We start from the raw sequence: 17,576 nt of genomic DNA, 5'->3' as shown, positions 1-17,576 counted from the left end.
ATATATATAACTCATTCATTAGGGCAGTATCTGTATCTTCCCACATTTAATCTTCACAGCATCCTATGGAATATGTATTACTAGCTCTATTTTACAGATAAAGAAATCAAGAATTAGGGATTAAGTAATCTGCCTAAAGTAGCTCGACTAATATGTATCAGGGCTGCCACCTACAATTAGGTGGCAATTGAAAAACCATATTTCCCCAGTATAAGATAAAAATATTTTTAAAATAATTTAAGAAAGTATTCACAGGTTTAGCAAAGTGTCAGTTAATAGGAAACCACTGATATCAAATAGTCAATAAGCAATTTTTTTAAATAATTGGTTATTTATTTCTTGGCATAGTCTTTTAGTGAAAGCTTGCTATTACGTCTTAATTTAATCTCTTTTCCAATGGGTACATTATCCATACATTCTATTTCTCTATCATTCTAACCATTCCTGCACACATTCTAATACAGTGGCAATAATAAAAGAAAATTAGTCAATTTTGCTGTCAAAAGCTCTAATAAGTAGGCTAGTAGCAAGAATCCTGATTAAAATTATATTTAGAGATAGCACTCACTGACTAAATTACATCTTTCCTAAAGACTTACATCAATCTTAGCATTAATTCAAAACACATACATTGTAAATTAGCACAGGTAGCCCTACACTTCTACACGTGCCAACAGGAATACTGTAATTTTCCCCATCTTTTTAAAAAGCCATCTCTTGACTCCACATCCCTTTGCTGCATTTCCCTCTACTTTACAGCAAAACTCCCATCTCCAGTAATTCTTCCATTATCTCTTGAACCCCAAACCCACTGACTGCCTATCAAGATTACCAATGTGTCGTTAGTCAGTTTTCACTCTTCATCTTACTTAACGTATCAGCAGCATAACTCCCCTTCCTTGAAAAACTTTCTCCACTTGACTAATAAGATAAATACCCTCCTGGTTTTCCTGTCACCTCACTGGCCTCTCCCCCGTCTCCTTTTCTGTCTTCTCTTGATTTCTCCAATCTCAGTCCTTAGTCCTTATTTCCTTCCTCCTCACACTCATTCTCTTGATGATCTTCATCCAAGTTCATAGCTTTAAATACCATGCACATGATGACAACATCCAAGTTTATATCTCTACCCTGTAGCCCTCCCCTAAATTCTGGATTCATATATCCAACTATTTGACATCTCACTTGGATGACGATATCTCAGATTCACACATCTAAAACCAAACTGTTCCTCCCAGTTGGCAATTCCACCCCTCCAACTGCTCAGGCCAAAGACCTGAGTCATCTTTGATGTCTTTCTGTTGAAGCCTACATCCAGTTGATTAGCAAATCCTATTAGCTCTACAATCAAAATATATTTAGAATTTGTCTATTTCATCCAGGCATAGTGGCTCACACCTATAATCCCAGCACTTTGGGAGGCCGGGCCAATCACCTGAGGTCAGGAGTTTAAGACCAGCCTGGCCAACATGGTGAGACCCTGTCTCTATTAAAAATACAAAAATTCACCAGCCATGCTAGCAGGTACCTGTAATTCCAGGCTAGCGGAAGGCTGAGGCACAAGAATCGCTTGAACCTTGGAAGCAGGGGTTGCGGTGAGGTGAAATCGCGCCATTGCACTCCAGCCTGGGCAACAAAGTGAGACTGTCTCAAAAAAAAAATGTCATGTCATCCTTCCACAATTCACCCAAAACTCTCCAACAAAGGAAAGGTTTTCAGAGTAGAATGTCAACTAATAAACGTAAAAGCAATGACAGACTTAGAAAAGTCACCATTTTGCAAACATAATAACACTGCATTTCAACAAGTATCATAAATGAATGCTAAAACTATTGACTGAAAAATTAGTAAGATATAGGGTATTCATGCAGTTTCAAAGTATCTCCCCTACATATTACTTACTAATTACAAAGGATAAAATAGTAACTTTACAGTGGAGAAACCCAACATGCAAGAGATCAAGTCAGCAACACCAACGGGATAAACTTGTATTGTGTCCTTTATAACATAACAGATTGAGAAGGATGTAGCACTCATGTAGTATTTCTGCCCCAAAACTGCACAGCCCAAATCTAATCATAGGAAGCCTTTGATAAACTTAAATTGATGGGCATTTTACTTAACAATTTGTCTATCTTATTCACAAAGAAAGACTAAGATACTGTTACAGAGTGAAGAAAACCAAGACATATGACAAATAAATTCAAAGTATGATTCTGAACTGGATCACAGATTGGGGGGGAAATCAGTACAAAAAAACATTATTAGGACAATTGGCAAAATCAGAATACCTGCAGTATATTACATAACAGAAATTTACCACTGTTAAAATTTCCTAAATTTGTTATGTAAGAGAGCATGATTGTTGTGAGGAAAAACACTGAAGTATTCAAAACTAAAAAACAGGACTTTCTACTTCTGGTCTAGCACGTGAGCATCTTCACTCCATCTCAACAACTAAAACCTGAACAAACAGAAAAATCATCAATTGGTCTTAGGTCCATTAGAGAAGTGAGGTCGCAAGCCAAATCCTGCTTCAAATACTGCAGAGACAGACAAGCAGATACAAAGGATCACAACTCACTGGAGCAGAAGCTTCCATGGGAACCAATACTAGGGTAGGAAAACCTAAAATCAAATTGACAAATTCCTCAAGGCTCAGTGTAGACACACCAGAGATACAAATTCTAGGTGAACCCAGTCATGGGGGTAGTGGGGATGTTTTTGGGAGTTTCACTTCCAGATCTACCATGTCCTCACAGTGAATGTCAGAAAAATTCCCTCCAGCTTCTGGCTTCCAGCAGAGGGAGAGAATAAACAATTTAAAAATACGTCAGATCATTCTGTTCTTCATAACAATTCCGCCCTGAGGAGAAACTATTTTACCAGAGTCTACTAACCTGCTGGAGTTATATCAGAGCTTAACCTACCCAGGGAGAAGGAAATCCCCAACCGCAGCCCCTTCTAGCCTTCCACATGGGAGAAGAAAAATCCCCAACTCCAGCCCCCTCCAGCCATTCTGTCTCACCTAAAGGGGAAAAAAAAAAAAAAAAAACCAGAAGCCCTGATAAAGTTTACAGTTCAGGAGCACAGGCTCACTTGTGAGAATGACTCACTGAACTAGAGACCACTTCACCTCCCCTTCACATCCTATCACTACATCACTAAAGGCCTATTTACCATAGTTCCTTTTACCCAGTACATATGTCCACCTTTCAACAAAAAATCACAAGGCATAATGAAAGCCAAAAAACACAGTTCAAAGACACTGAACAAGCATCCAAAACAGGCTCAACATGAATGTGGGAATTATCAGTCTAAGAATTGTTTTTAAACTATAATTCATATGTTAAGGGTGTTAATGGGAAAAGTAAACAACAGGCAAGAACAGACAGATAATGTAAGCAGAGAGATGGATATCCTAAGAAAGAAACAAAAAAGAAATGCAAGAGATCAAAAACACCATAACAATAAAGAAGAGTGCCTTTGATGGGCTCTTAGTAGACTAGACAGAGGTAAGGAAAGAATCTTTGAACTTGAGGCTATCTCAAGGGAAACTGCCAAAACTGAAAAGAAATAGAAAAAAGATCCAAGAACTGTGGGACAGCTAAAAAAAGTATAATATAAATGTAATAGGAATACCAAAAAAAAAAAAAGAAGAAAGAGAGAAAAGAACACAAGCAGTATTTGAAGCCATAATCACTGAGAATTTCCCCCAAATTAATGTCAGATGCCAAGCCACAGGTCCAGGAAGCTCAGAGAACACAAGCGTGGATAAATGGCAAAAAACTGCACTTAGGCAAAACTAAGAGTATTCAAATGGCAGAAAGTCAAAAATAAGGAAAAAGATCTTGAAAAAACCACCTTAAAGACCAAGTGTGGTGGCTCACACCTGTAATCCCTGCACTTTCGGAAGCCAAAGCAAGAGGATCGCTTGAGGCCAGGAGTTTGAGACCAGCCTGGGTAACACAGCAAGACCCCACCTCTATTTAAAGAAAAAAAAGAAACCTTACCTATAGAGGATCAAAGATAACAAATACATCTGACTTCTCAGAAGCCATGCAAGCAAAAAGAATGAAGTGAAATATTTAAGACATTGAGAGAAAAAAGCTGCCAAGAATTCTGCATCTGATGATACCCTTCACAAGTGAAGGAGAAGTAAAGCCTTTCTTAGACAAACAAAAACTGAGGGAAATTTTTGCCGGTAGACCTGCCTTACAAAAAATGCTGAAAAGGCAGAGAGAAGGAATATGATACAGGTGAGAAACTTAGATCTATTAATACACAAAGAAAAGCATCAAAGAAGGAAGAAGTTAAAGTAAAAACTTTTCTTTTTCTTACTGTTAGTTGATGTAACAGATAACTATTTCTTCAAAATAATAGCAACAATGTATTCAATTATGTATATATGCATGCTTATATGTAAGTGAAATGAATGCCAATGATACAACAGATGGGAGGGAAAAATTGGGAGTATTTTATTATAAGGTATTTGCATTACCTGTGAAGTTGCATAGTATTATTTCAAAGTAAATGTGGATTAGTTGTAAGTTACATTGCAAACTCTAGGGCAATCACTAAAAAAAGTAAAAATAATATAACTGCTATCTTTTAAAAAGGACAGAAAATGGAATAACATAAAATAATTAAATACATAAAGGTGGAAAAGGTACAGAAGACAAAAACAGGAAGAACGAACAAGAGCAACAAGTAGAAAACAGTAACGAATACGGCAGATATTACTCTAACTATATCAGTAATCACCTTAAATATCAATAGTCTAAATACACCAACTAAAAGACAGAGATGGTTAGAATGGATCAAAACATAAGATCCAAAAATATATTGTCTACAATAAACCTAATTTAAATACAAAGACACATACAGATTAAAAAATAAGTAAATGGTCAAAATGTCACTATTTACCCCACAAATATGTACAATTATTATGTGTCAATTTTAAAAATGAATTTCTAAAATTTTAAATGAAATCAAAACAGGATACATGAAAAAAAGTAAATAGATGGAGAAAGATATACCATGTTAACGCTAATTTTAAAAAAAGAGCAGGAGTAACTACATTAATTTTCAGACAGAACAGACTTCAGAGCAATCAAAGATAAAAAGGGAAATTACATAATGATAAAGAAATCAATACTCCAAAAGACAGAACAATCCTTAATATGCATGCTCGCTCCTAACAGAGTACCAAAATGTATGAGGCAAAAACTGATAGAACTGCAGGAGAAATAGATGAATTCATTATTATAGCTGAAGACTTTAATCCCTCTATCAGAGATGGACACATCCAGCAGAGAGAAAATTAGTAACAACATGGCTGAACTCAACAACACCATTAATCAGGTGGATATAATGGACATCTTATAGACTGCTTAATTCAACAACAGAATACACATTCCTCTCAAGTCACATGGAACATTCACCAAAACAGACCACATTCTGGGCCATAAAACACACCATAACAAATTTCAAAGAGTAGAAATCATACAATGTCTGCCTTCAACAACCAAAATGAAATCAAACTAGAAATCATTAACAGAAGGACAGCTACAAAATCCTAAAATCCTTGGAGAGTGTGTAAAAAAAATACATGAGTCAAAGAAGAATATCAAGAAAAATTTTTAAATATTTGTAACAAAATGAAAATGAAAATACAACTTATCTAAATTTGTGGAATGCAATGAAAGCAGTGCTTAGCGGGAAATTCATAGCACAAAGTACATACATTTAAAAAGAAGATTTAAAATCAATCATCTAAGCTTCCACCTTAGGGAACAAAGGGGTTAAAAAGCATATTAAATCCAAAGTAAGCACAGGAAAAATAATAATAAAGATTAGAGAAGAAACCAATAGAGAAAATCAACAAAGCCAAAGCTGGTTCTTTGAAACGATCAATAAAATCAGTAAGTATCCAGCCAGGCTAAGAAAAAAAAGGGAGAAAACACAAAGTACTAATATCAGAAATGAAAATCGAAATAGACCTATTTCTCTTAAAGAAGTTGAATCAATAACTGGTAACTTTCCAAAACAGAAAGCACCAGGCTCAGATGCATTCACTGGTGAATTCCACCAAACATTTAAGAAATAAATTATGTCAATTCTCCACAAAATTTTCCTGAAGATAGAATCAGAGGGAATACTTTCTAACTCAGTCTATGAGGCCAGGATTTCCCTAATATCAAAACCAGACAAAGACATGACAAGAAAAGGAAACCACAAACTATTATCCTCAACAAAACAGTAACAAATCCAATCCAACAATGTATAAAAAACTATATACACCACAACCAAATGGAATTTATCCCAGGTAGGCAAGGTTGGTTCAACATTCAAAAATCAATTAATATAACCCATCACATCAACAAGTTACAGAAGAATAACTACATAATCATATCATTGCTACGGAAAAAGCACTTGACAAAATCCAACACTCCTTCATTATAAAAACTCAGTAAACCAGGAATAGAGGAAACTTCCTCAACATGATAAAAAATATCTACAAAAAACAACACATAGCTAACATCATACTTAATGGTGAGAAACTCAAAAGTTTTCCCACTAAGATCATGAACAAGGAAAGGATGTCCCCTCTCACTACTCCTTTTCAACATTGAATTAGAAGTCTTAGCTAACAAAATAAGACAGGAAAAGGAAATAAAAGGTACACTGGGAAGGAAGAAACAAAACTTTGTTCACAGATGACAAGACTGTTTATATAGAAAATCCAAAAGAACTAACAAACTCCTGAAATTAATAAGTGATTATAGCAAGGTGGCAGCATACAAGATTAATACACAAAAGTCAATCACATGAGATAATAGTACACACCCACTAAAACTGCCAAAATCCAAAACTGACAACACCAAATGTGATGAGGATGTGAAACAACAGGAACTCTCATTCATTGCTGGTAGGAATGCAAACTGGTAAAGCCACTTTGGAAAAAAGTCTAGCAGTGTCTTACAAAATGAAACATAATCTTACCATAGGACTCAGCAATCATGCTCCTTGGTATTTATCCATAAGAATTGAAAATTACACCCACAAAAAAACCTATACTCAGATGTCACAACAGCCTTGCTCATAACTGATAAAACTTAGAAGTAATCAAGATGTCCTTCAGTAGGTGAGCAGATACATAAACTATAGTGTATCCAGACAATGGGATATTATTCATCACTAAAAAGAAATGAGCTATCAAGCTATGCAAAGACATAGAGAAAACTTAAATGCATATTACTAGGTAAAAGAAGCCTATCTGAAAAGTCTACACACTGTGAAATTCCAACTATATGGCATTCTGGGAAAAGTAAACCTATGGAGACAGTAAAAAAGATTAATGATTGTCATGGGTTAGGGAAAGTAAGAGATAAATAGGAGGAGCCCAGTAGACTTTTCGGGCAGAGGAACTATTCTGTAGGATACAACAATGACAGATGTATGTCATTATACATTTGTCCAAATCCATAGAATATTCAACACCAAGAATGAATTCTAATGTTAACTATGAACTTTTAGATGATAATCATGTGTCAAAGCAGGTTCACTGATTACAATATGCTACTCCAGTGTAGGACACTGATAGTCATGAAGACTGCGCATGTGTGGGGACAGGGGCTACAGGGGAACTCTCTGTACTTTCTGTTCATTTTTTTCTATGAACCTTAAAACTACTATAAAAAATAACAACAAAAAAAGGATAATGATGTCTGTAACTTACTCTCAAATGGTTCAGAAAATATGCACATGTGCATTACAATATAAAAAACGATGGCCAGGTGCAGTGGCTCACACCTGTAATCCTGGCACTTTGGGAGTCCAACGTGGGAAGATCGTTTGAGGTCAGAAGTTCAAGACCATTCTGGACAACAAAGTGAAAACCCATCTCTATATTTTATTAAAAAATAATAGGCTGGGCGCAGTGGCTCACGCCTGTAATCCCAACACTTTGGGAGGCCAAGGCGTGCAGATCACGAGGTCAGGAGATCAAGACTATCCTGGCTAACATAGTGAAACTCCATCTCTACTAAAAATAAAAAAGAATTAGGTGGGCATGGTGGCAGGCACCTGTAGTCCCAGCAACTGGGGAGGCTGAAGCAGGAGAACGGCATGAACCCGGGAGGCAGAGCTTACAGTGAGCTGATCAAGACTCCGTCTCAAAAAATAATAATGATAATAACAATAAGAAGATAAAAATTTAAAAAAGAAAAATGAGAAAGCAAAGGGACAAAATATAAATTACCAAATCTTAATGAAGAATATATGAAGACACATTTTTCTATTCTCCCAACTTTTCTGCATGTTTGACATTTTTTCAAAGCAATTAAAAATTAACAACAAAAAATGTAAAACTCTCCAACAGCTTCCCATCTCACTCAGAGTAAATGACAAAGTCCTTAAAATTAACTCTAAGACTGCTCTATTCCATTACCATAGGAATGTTATTCCTTGCCAGGTGTATTTCCTCTCAGGAATTTGTTATTCCTGTTTTCTTGGGACACTCCTCCACAAAATGTCCACATGGCTCATTCCCTCACATCCTTCACATCTTATTTAACTAGAAGAGAAAGAATGGTATAGGTTCCAAACCCAGAAGCCAGTGGAGAATATTGGAAAGAGGAGTCACTGAGAGAATGGAAACAAGAGCTGAATAGCAAAAAGAAAATGATAGTTTAATTCAGCTTTTAGAGCTAAGAAAGTATATGACAATCAATCTCACCCTTTTTATCCATTTGTTCTTCTTATTAACATGAAAAGAAATAAACATCACAGCAGTGTTTTCATTCATCAGTTTACCTATTTCGAGCAGGAGATTTCCCAGCATCCTCTTGCACAGATACAAGTCTTGTTGAAAGAGGAGTATTTGAGGAATCTGGATGAATCAAACTATAAACAAAATAGGAAAATACTGAAATAATTCAGGACAGTAAAAGGGAATTTCAATGAGGCACTTTAACATTAAAAGCAGATTAAATCTTTTTCCCTGCAATAATGACATTATGGATCATTTTTGTTCTTCCTTTAATTAGGGTGTAAACGGTATGAGTAATAGTTTTTGCAGTGCATGGCTTTTAAGAATATAAAATGCCAAAAGGACAATTTTAAAAAGTTTTTAAGTATATGGAATGTAAATAAAATTACTTGGATGGGTGCTTTCAAAACTTCTAACATTATAAATACAAGATGAAAGTGATTTTGGAGGGAAATCTGAGTTCAAATATATTATTCTCAGTCCCCATAACCCACTAGAATAGCAACATAGAGTCAGACAAACCTAGGTCCAAGTGTAGGCTCTACCTCTTACTAGCTGCGTAACCTTGTGTTCATTACTTAATCTCACTAAACCTCAGCATCCACATCTGTCGAAAGGAGAAAATAGTGCCTGCCACAGAGATATGCTGACTAAAAGATAATGAACATTAAGCAATTAGCACAGAACCTAAAATTTAACTATCATTCTACCTTTGACATCTATTGTACATCTCTCAAGAAGCTTTCTAACCTGATTTGTTTTGTCAAATCACATCTGCCAATTACGACAGGGCCAGTCACAGCTAAAAAGCATTACTAACTAAAGTAAACAAAAACTAAAAAATCTCTATACTTTGTATTAATTAAACATAGAATCAATGTTTAAAATTTATAAGATATACGTAAGGTATAAAAAATCACAATGCCATACACACCAAAGTATTCCTCAAGCAATGTAAGAAAAGGCTGGGCATGGTGGCTCATGCCTATAACACTAGCACTCTGGGAGGCGGGCAAATCACTGCAGCCTATGAATTCGAGACCAGCCTGGCCAACATGGCGAACCCCATCTCTACTGAAAATACAAAACGTAGCTGGGCATGGTGGCACAGGCCTGTAATCCTAGCTATTTGGAAGACTGAGACACAAGAATCACTTGAACATGGGAGGTGGAGGTTGCAGTGAGCCAAGATTACGCCACTGCACTCCAGCCTGGGTGACACAGCGAGACTCCATCTCAAAATAAACAAATAAAAACTAATGTAAGAAAAAGAAACTCCGGCCAGGCGCAGTGGCTCACACCTGTAATCCCAGCACTTTGGGAGGCCAAGGCAGGTGGATCACCTGAGGTCAGGAGTTCAAGACCAGCCTGGCCAACATGGTGAAACCCCATCTCTACTAAAAATAGAAAAATTAGCCAGGCATGGTGGCGGGCGCCTGTAATCCTAGCTACTTGGGAGGCTGAGGCAGGAGAATTGCTTGAACCCGGGAAAAGGAGGTTGCAGTGAGCCGAGATTGTGCCATTGGACTCCAGCCTGGGCAACAAGAGCAAAAAAGCTCCATCTCAAAAAAAAAAAAAAAGAAAGAAAGAAAAGAAAAAGAAAGAGTACACTACGACTGACTGTGAAATTCCCTTACTCAGTCCTAATCCATTCCCTTCCCTCAGTGAAACCACTGTTACGACTTTCATATCTATCGTTGTCTTTTTTTTTTCTTTAAGTTTTACCACATTTCAGTCCCTAGACAGTATACTAGTTGTGCGTATTTTTAAATTTCATATAAATTAAATTTTACTGGTTACATGATTAGATGATTTGCTTTTCTACTCCACTTTATGTCCCTGAGATTCATACATATTGAACGTAGCTGTAATTAATTCATTTTTTACTTCTATTTAAATTCATTACATATTAATTTCTCAATTCCTTAAGGGGTAACTGAGAAATTAACTTATCAGAGAGATATTAGTTAAAACTATAAGCTCTTTGAAATGACCAGATTTGGTATTATGCTTAACAAAATAATTCAGCTAAAGAAAATAATCAGAGGCCAGGTGCAGTGGCTCATGCCTGTAACCTCAGCAGTTTGGGAAGCTGAGGTGGGAGGATTGCTTGAAATCAGGAGTTCAAGATCAGCCTGGTCAATATGGCAAGACCCCGTCTCTTAAAAAAAAAAAAAAAAAAATTAGCCAAGCACAGTGGTGTGCACCTGTTGTCCCAGCTACTCAGGAGGCTGCGGCAGTTGCCCCAGCTACTCGGGAGGCTGAGGTAGAAGGGAATTCAAGGCTGCACTGAGCTATGATCACTCCACTACACTCTAGCCTGGGTGACAGAGCAAGGCCGTCTCAAAAATAATAACTAATAATTTTTAAAAATCAGAAACTGATGAAACTAAGATTCTAATTCAAACAATTCTAGGGAACTTCCAAGAGTTAGCACCCTCTACTACCAAGCAGCGCAGTATACTTAGAAAAAAACATGACGTAGCAGTGCAGTATACTTACAGAAAAACATGACATATTCCTTCAGAAGGAAAAAAAATCTAATTTCATTTGGAAATATGAATACATACTGTATGGGCATTCTTCTTCTCACAGAAGGCTACATTAGAAATTAATAATCTCAAGATTATATACATGCCATGCACTGTTTTTGGTGCCTGGGATAGAACAGTGACAAGAAAGGTGTAAAGTCTCCTCTCATGGAGCTTACATTCTAATTAGCCAATATCATCACTATCCATAAACATCTGCAAACATTCTGGAGGCAAGCCAAAGAAAAAGGAGAACACAGTGAACTGACAGGAAATAATTCAAAGAAGGTAAGTGTTAACTGAAAGCACTCACAGGTAAGACAACTATTGGTATTTCTCAATTTTAAATAAAATTATATTTAAGGGACAATACCTTTGCCAGGCCAAATCATCCTCTAAAAATATGTTACGGCTGGCTTTCCTACTCCCAACAGGTGTTCGGGGTTCACTTGGATCAAGTACAGACACAGAGCAAGCAGAATCTGAAAGAGCATTCAAGTCTTCCCCAATAGAATTACTGTCTGTGGAATGAGCATAACTTAAGGCTATTTTTCTACAATATGTGCAAGCTCGGAGGTCTCCTAGGAGAAAGAAAAAAAAAAAAAAACAAGGAAAATGAAGGAAAAGATAGCAGTAACATATTGCTTAACGTAACTTTTTTAACTCCTTGGGTCAACAGTTCATCTAATAACAGGGAAATGTCTTCAAGTACAGACTCTCAAAAAAAGACATTTTAAAGAGTGAAATAATTGTGTTAGCTCTATTATATGTATTTAAGGGCCATTTTGAATTCTGGCACTAAAAATAAAAAGTTAAAAGAAAAAAAAAAAGAGCCATCATTATGATAAATCCATCCAGGTGTCCAAACTACCGCAAACATTTATAATGAGTTTAAAATGTAATATACCAGGCTGGACGTGGTGGCTCAGGCCTGTAATCCCAACACTTTGGGAGGCTGAAGCAGGCGGATCACCTGAGGTCAGGAGTTCAAGACTAGCCTGGCCAACATGGTGAAACTCCGTCTCTACTAAAAATACAAAAATTAGCCGGGCGTGGTAATGCATACCTGTAATCCCAGCTACTCAGGAGGCTAAGGCAAGAGAATCGCTTGAACCCAGGAGGTGGAGGTTGCAGTGAGCCAAGACTGTGCCATTGCACTCCAGCCTGGGCAACAAGAATGAAACTCCATCTCAAAATAAATTTAAAAAAATAAAATAAAATAAAATGTATATCCCAATGATACTAGAAAATTTTGCTTAAAAGAGTATTTTTTTTCCAGGTTGTAAAAGTGAAATAAGGGATCTAGGCCAGCCACAGTGGCTCACACCTATAATCCCAGCACTTTGGGGGGGCCAAGGCGGAAGGACTGCTTGAGGGCAGGAGTTCAAGAACAACCTGGCCACCATACCGAGACCCTGTTCTATAAAAATATAAACATACATAAAATAAAATTTTGAAAAAGAAATCTAACAATGACATGAGTTTCAAGGAATAACAGTTTTTAATAGAATAAATAAACCAACACAAACGGAAACAACATATTTTCCACAGGTAAATTAATTAAGGAGGAAAATATTATTAAGGTCTTTATTGTGAAGCCCTGAAGAGTACCCTCCACAGAATTTCAAAAGCAAACTAATAGAAAATGGGCTTACATGCAGTATAATATATGAGTAAAAACTATAAAAGAATTCTTATAAAAAAAGTTAGGGCCAGGCGCAGTGGCTCACTCCTATAATCCCAGCACTTTGGGAGGCTGAGACAGATAAATCACCAGAGGTCAATAGCCCAAGACCAGCCTGGCCAACATGGTGAAACCCTGTCTCTACTAAAAATACAAAAATTAGCTAGGCATGGTGGTGGGCGCCTGTAATCCCAGCTACTCGGGAGGCTGCAGTGGGAGAATCGCTTGAACCTGGGAGGCAGAGGTTGCAGTGAGCCGAGACTGTGCCACTGCACTCCAGCCTGCACAACACAAGCGAAACTCCGTCTGAAAAAAAAAAAAAGGATAGAAATGAAATATTCTTGAGAGGACAAACAAGGTTAATATTTCTAAATACATATTTTTTGAGGGTACAGACCTGTCCAAATATAAGTTTTCATTTCTACCCTATTTTTCTATAACATTGTTTTGAGTGATTCTATAACATTTTAGATATTAAAAAAGGAGGTAAAATAATTAAATCTTACTAAATAACATGTTGTTTAATAATTCTACCTAAAATTTTCCCACTAATAATAGAAAATTGAAGTGATACAAAATAAAAAACTTCTAAAAGTTAACTGTATCGTGTTTTCACCATAATCACTACCAAAATGGCCTTTTACTTTTTCATTTTAAGACTACTATTATATAGTACTCAGTTTTATTAAATTATGCACGGAAGCCAGGCATGGTGGCGCACACCCGTAATCCCAACACTTTGGGAGGCCAAGACAGGCAGACTGCTTGAGCACAGGAGTTTGAGATCAGCCTAGGCAACATGGTGAGACCTCACATCAATAAAAAATACAAAAACTAGCCAGGGCATGGTGGCATGCACCCTGTAGTCCAAGCTACTTGGGAGGCTGAGAGGTGCGAGGATTGCTTGAGCCCAGGAGGCTGAGGCTGCAGTGAGCTGTGATCGTGCCACTGCACTCCAGCTTGGGCAGCAGAGTGAGACTCGGTTTCCAAAAAAAAAAAAACAAAAGAAGTGAAAATTACTCCCTGCAGAAAGACTTTCAATTTACTACAACAAAGACTTCATTTGTTTCTTACACTATAAAGGAAATCTCCCCTAACCAGTCAGCTATTAGAACTAAAATTGTCAAATCAATAAACAGAGCCAAGCCTAATCCAAAAAGTTTTCATTTCATGAAGAACTTTCATCAGCAAGAGCCTATTAAGCGCATGCCTATATGGTGTGATGGGAATACAAAGACTGATGAGATACAGTCCTGCCATTAAAAAACTCATAGTCCACTGGAGGCAACACACATATAATCAAAAAGCTGCATGACAGATGCAGATACTATTGCTACTACCATCAATAACAATAGTTTACTGTTCATTAATTCCTTTCCATGTACTAGACATTTTTCTAGGTATTAACATTTATTCAGTGTCACAATGTATAATTGTGCCTAGCATATATTATCGCAGGGGTCCCCAACCCCAGAGCCATGTACTGCTCCCCATCCATAGCCTGTTCGGAAGCAAGCCGCACAGCAGGAGGTGAGTGGTGAGCAAGCAGCACACAAGCCATACACAAACAAGCATTACCTCCTGAGCTCCACCTCCTGTCACATCAGCGGTGGCATTAGATTCCTATAGAAGCGTGAACCCTACCGTGAACTGAGCATGTGAGGGATCTAGGATGAAATGTTCCTTACGAGAATCTAATGCCTGATTATCTAAGGTGGAATAGTTTCATCTCAAAACCATCCCCCATCCCCTACACCAGTCCATGGAAAGACTGTCTTCCACAAAAGCGGTCCCTGGTGCCAAAAAGGTTGGAGACCCCTATATTATCCCATTTGTGATTAACCTTATGTGTCAACTTGGCTAGATTAGTTGTTTGGTCAAGCTGAGATGCTGTGAATGTTATTTTTTTTGGATGTGATTAATATTTACAATCAGCTGACTTTAAGTAAAGCAGACTGTCCTCTAGAATGTGAGTAGGTTTCATCTAATCAGTTGAAGTCCTTAAGGATAAAGACTAAAGTTTTCAGAAGAAAAAGAAATTCTGTCTCAACACAGCAAGATAGAAATCCTGTAGGAGTTTCCAGCCTACTGGCTTGCCCTGAGAATTTCAGACTTGCCAGTCCTCAAAATAACTTGACCGATTGTTAAACATAAATTTGTCTCTATATTAAGTGTGTGTTTGTGTATCCTACTGGTTCTGTTTCTCTGGAGAACCCTAACACATATTTTGGCACCAAGAATGGCTTTAGAGCAACAGAATCTTAAGGATAAGTTTTCTGAATTGGTTCTTACAGTTCTGGAATTGGTTCTTTAAGCTGATTAGATTTAAAGGCACTAATGACTCTATTTCCAGTAGTAAAGAGAACACTGATACTCCATTGTGTAATGTGGCAACAAAGACATGCAAAATATCACCTATAGATACTCCTAATCAAACATTAATACTTATAAAAGGCAAAGTGCTGGGTGACCAAGTATTTAATACCTTAGAACGGTTTTGTCAAGCTAACAAGTATAATGACATGGGCTGGATCCTCCTAACTGCATTACACAAAAGTAAAAAAAGAAATGAATTACCTTAGGGATTCAAATTCCCAGCTGAAGAACTGTATAAATTATCTGAAAGTTTCTAGGTCTTCCTTGAAAGAAATCCTTACCTCCTGCAGTTTCAGTGCTAAGACTGCTAAAAATCAAATGACACTCTCATCCTGCAAATGGCTGAACTGAAACACAAACTGAATCACCAACCTTGAAGTTTGTCTGCTATTAAAGTGACGGCGTTGAATGGGAAGGGATGGAAATATATAGGAAGATCCTGATGAAGCTGGGGATACTAAACACCAAAATTCTGAGTCTTCTTTGCCAGCAGAAGCAGTCTTTCCAGCTCATTTGAGGAGATTAACCTGGCTTTGATCAGACAGTCTGTAATGACCTCCCCTGAGTTAGCTGCCTTGCAAGACACTGCTAATTTTACTCAGGATCTACTCCTACTACTCCTCTTTGCTACCAGACCTATAAAGAAACTCAAGCTCAGGCAGACCCTGAAAGGTGAGATACAAACTGTGACCCATGAGAAGGTGTACTGCACTCCAGAAGAACTACATGATTTTTCCAATTTATACAGATAAAAAGCAAGGAAATACACGTGGGAATGGATAATGAAGGTATGGGATAACAGTGGAAAGAATGGTAAAGTTGGATCAAGCTGAATTTACTGATATGGGCCCACTAAGCAGATTCTATATTTATTGTCACAGCTCAAGGGGTTAAAAGGGTCTCCAACAGTCTGTTTAGATGACTGGCTGAAACACAGACCAAAAGGTGGCTTACACTAAAATGGGGCTGAAATGTCAGAAATGCCCTATTATATTATAGAGGAAGGCATCCAAAGGTTAGGGGAGATTGAAACATTAAAAGTAGTTTTACCATGTAAGACTTGCTGACTCACCCAAGGAGGACATACCTTTCAACCACGACTATGAGAAATAAATTTGTGAGGGGAGGCCCAGCATCCTTAAAGAGCTTTGTGGTTGCTCTTCTTTGTAGATCAGAAATTACAAAAGGAACTACTACTACTGGGTCAGGAAACCTAAATGCAATGGGGATCACTGGATCCCAGGGTGGCAGGGCCAATAGGCAGCACTTTAATCGCCAAAGACAAGGTGGGCATGGTTACTGTAATAGACCTCAGAATCAAAGCAGTAATCAGAATAGATTAAGAGATTTATGGCATTGGCTAGTTGATCATAATGTCTTCACAAGTGAAGTAGATGGGCAGTCAACAAAATTCTTACTTGATTTGTATAGGGGAAATAACTACATCAAGCAGCTGTAAGTCCAACTTGAATAATGAAAACAGAGTCATATGATCCTTCAATCAATTCCCAGACTTGAGCCATTTACCGATTTACCATTTACCGATGATCCAGAACTCTTCTTCATTCTGAAGAAGAACCTCACTACACTGCCAGAAATGTACACTGTTAATCTTTCTACCAGCCATCCCCAAAGAGACCTATGCTTGTACCAAGGCAACTGGACACTGAGGAAAAGGAAATAATGAAATTTTTCAGGGGTTATTAGACACTCACTCTCAACTGACACTAATTTCAGGAGACCCAAAACATCACTCTGGTCTGCCTGTCAGAGTAGAGACTTACAGAGGTCAGGTGATCAGTGGAGCTTTAGCTCAGGTCTATCTCACTGTGAGTTTAGTGAGTCCCCAGACTCACTCTATGGTTATTTCCTCAGTTCTAGAATATAGAGATAGAACAGACAACCAGGAGAATCCCTACATTTGTTCCCTGATCTGTATTTTGGTACTTCTGGCCTCCAGAACTACGAGACATACATTTCTGTTGTTCTAAGCCACTCAGCCTGTGGTACTTTGTTATGGCAGCCCTAGAAAGCTAACATACCAACCATATTAACAAGAAACGTTTTATCCTGAGGGCAATGGGAGCACTGAAAGAGTACTATGCAGGGAAATACCCTGACATGATCAAATTAGCATTTTACAAAGAATGCTGACTAGGATATGAAATATGAATTCGAGGTAGGGAGAAACTAAAGGTAAAAAAAAAAAAAAAAA

The 17,576-nt window shown here is 37.5% G+C and overlaps 1 protein-coding gene across 1 annotated transcript in view; it reads right to left on the bottom strand.

The window, feature by feature from the left end:
* PIKFYVE (phosphoinositide kinase, FYVE finger containing) overlaps nt 1–17,576 on the bottom strand; it is a 105,067-nt gene that overhangs the window by 79,541 nt on the left and 7,950 nt on the right. The window contains exons 5-6 of the mRNA XM_011993923.1: nt 11,675–11,882; nt 8,815–8,904 (exon numbers count right to left, since the gene is read on the bottom strand). Of these exons, the coding sequence (XP_011849313.1) occupies nt 8,815–8,904; nt 11,675–11,882 (298 nt within the window). The remainder of the gene's footprint in view (nt 1–8,814; nt 8,905–11,674; nt 11,883–17,576) is intronic.

The sequence above is a fragment of the Mandrillus leucophaeus genome, unplaced genomic scaffold (assembly GCF_000951045.1).
Source record: "Mandrillus leucophaeus isolate KB7577 unplaced genomic scaffold, Mleu.le_1.0 Scaffold436, whole genome shotgun sequence".
NCBI classification, from domain to species: domain Eukaryota; kingdom Metazoa; phylum Chordata; class Mammalia; order Primates; family Cercopithecidae; genus Mandrillus; species Mandrillus leucophaeus.
Note: the sequence above shows the minus strand (reverse complement) of the source record. Positions and strands in the feature narration are given on the sequence as shown.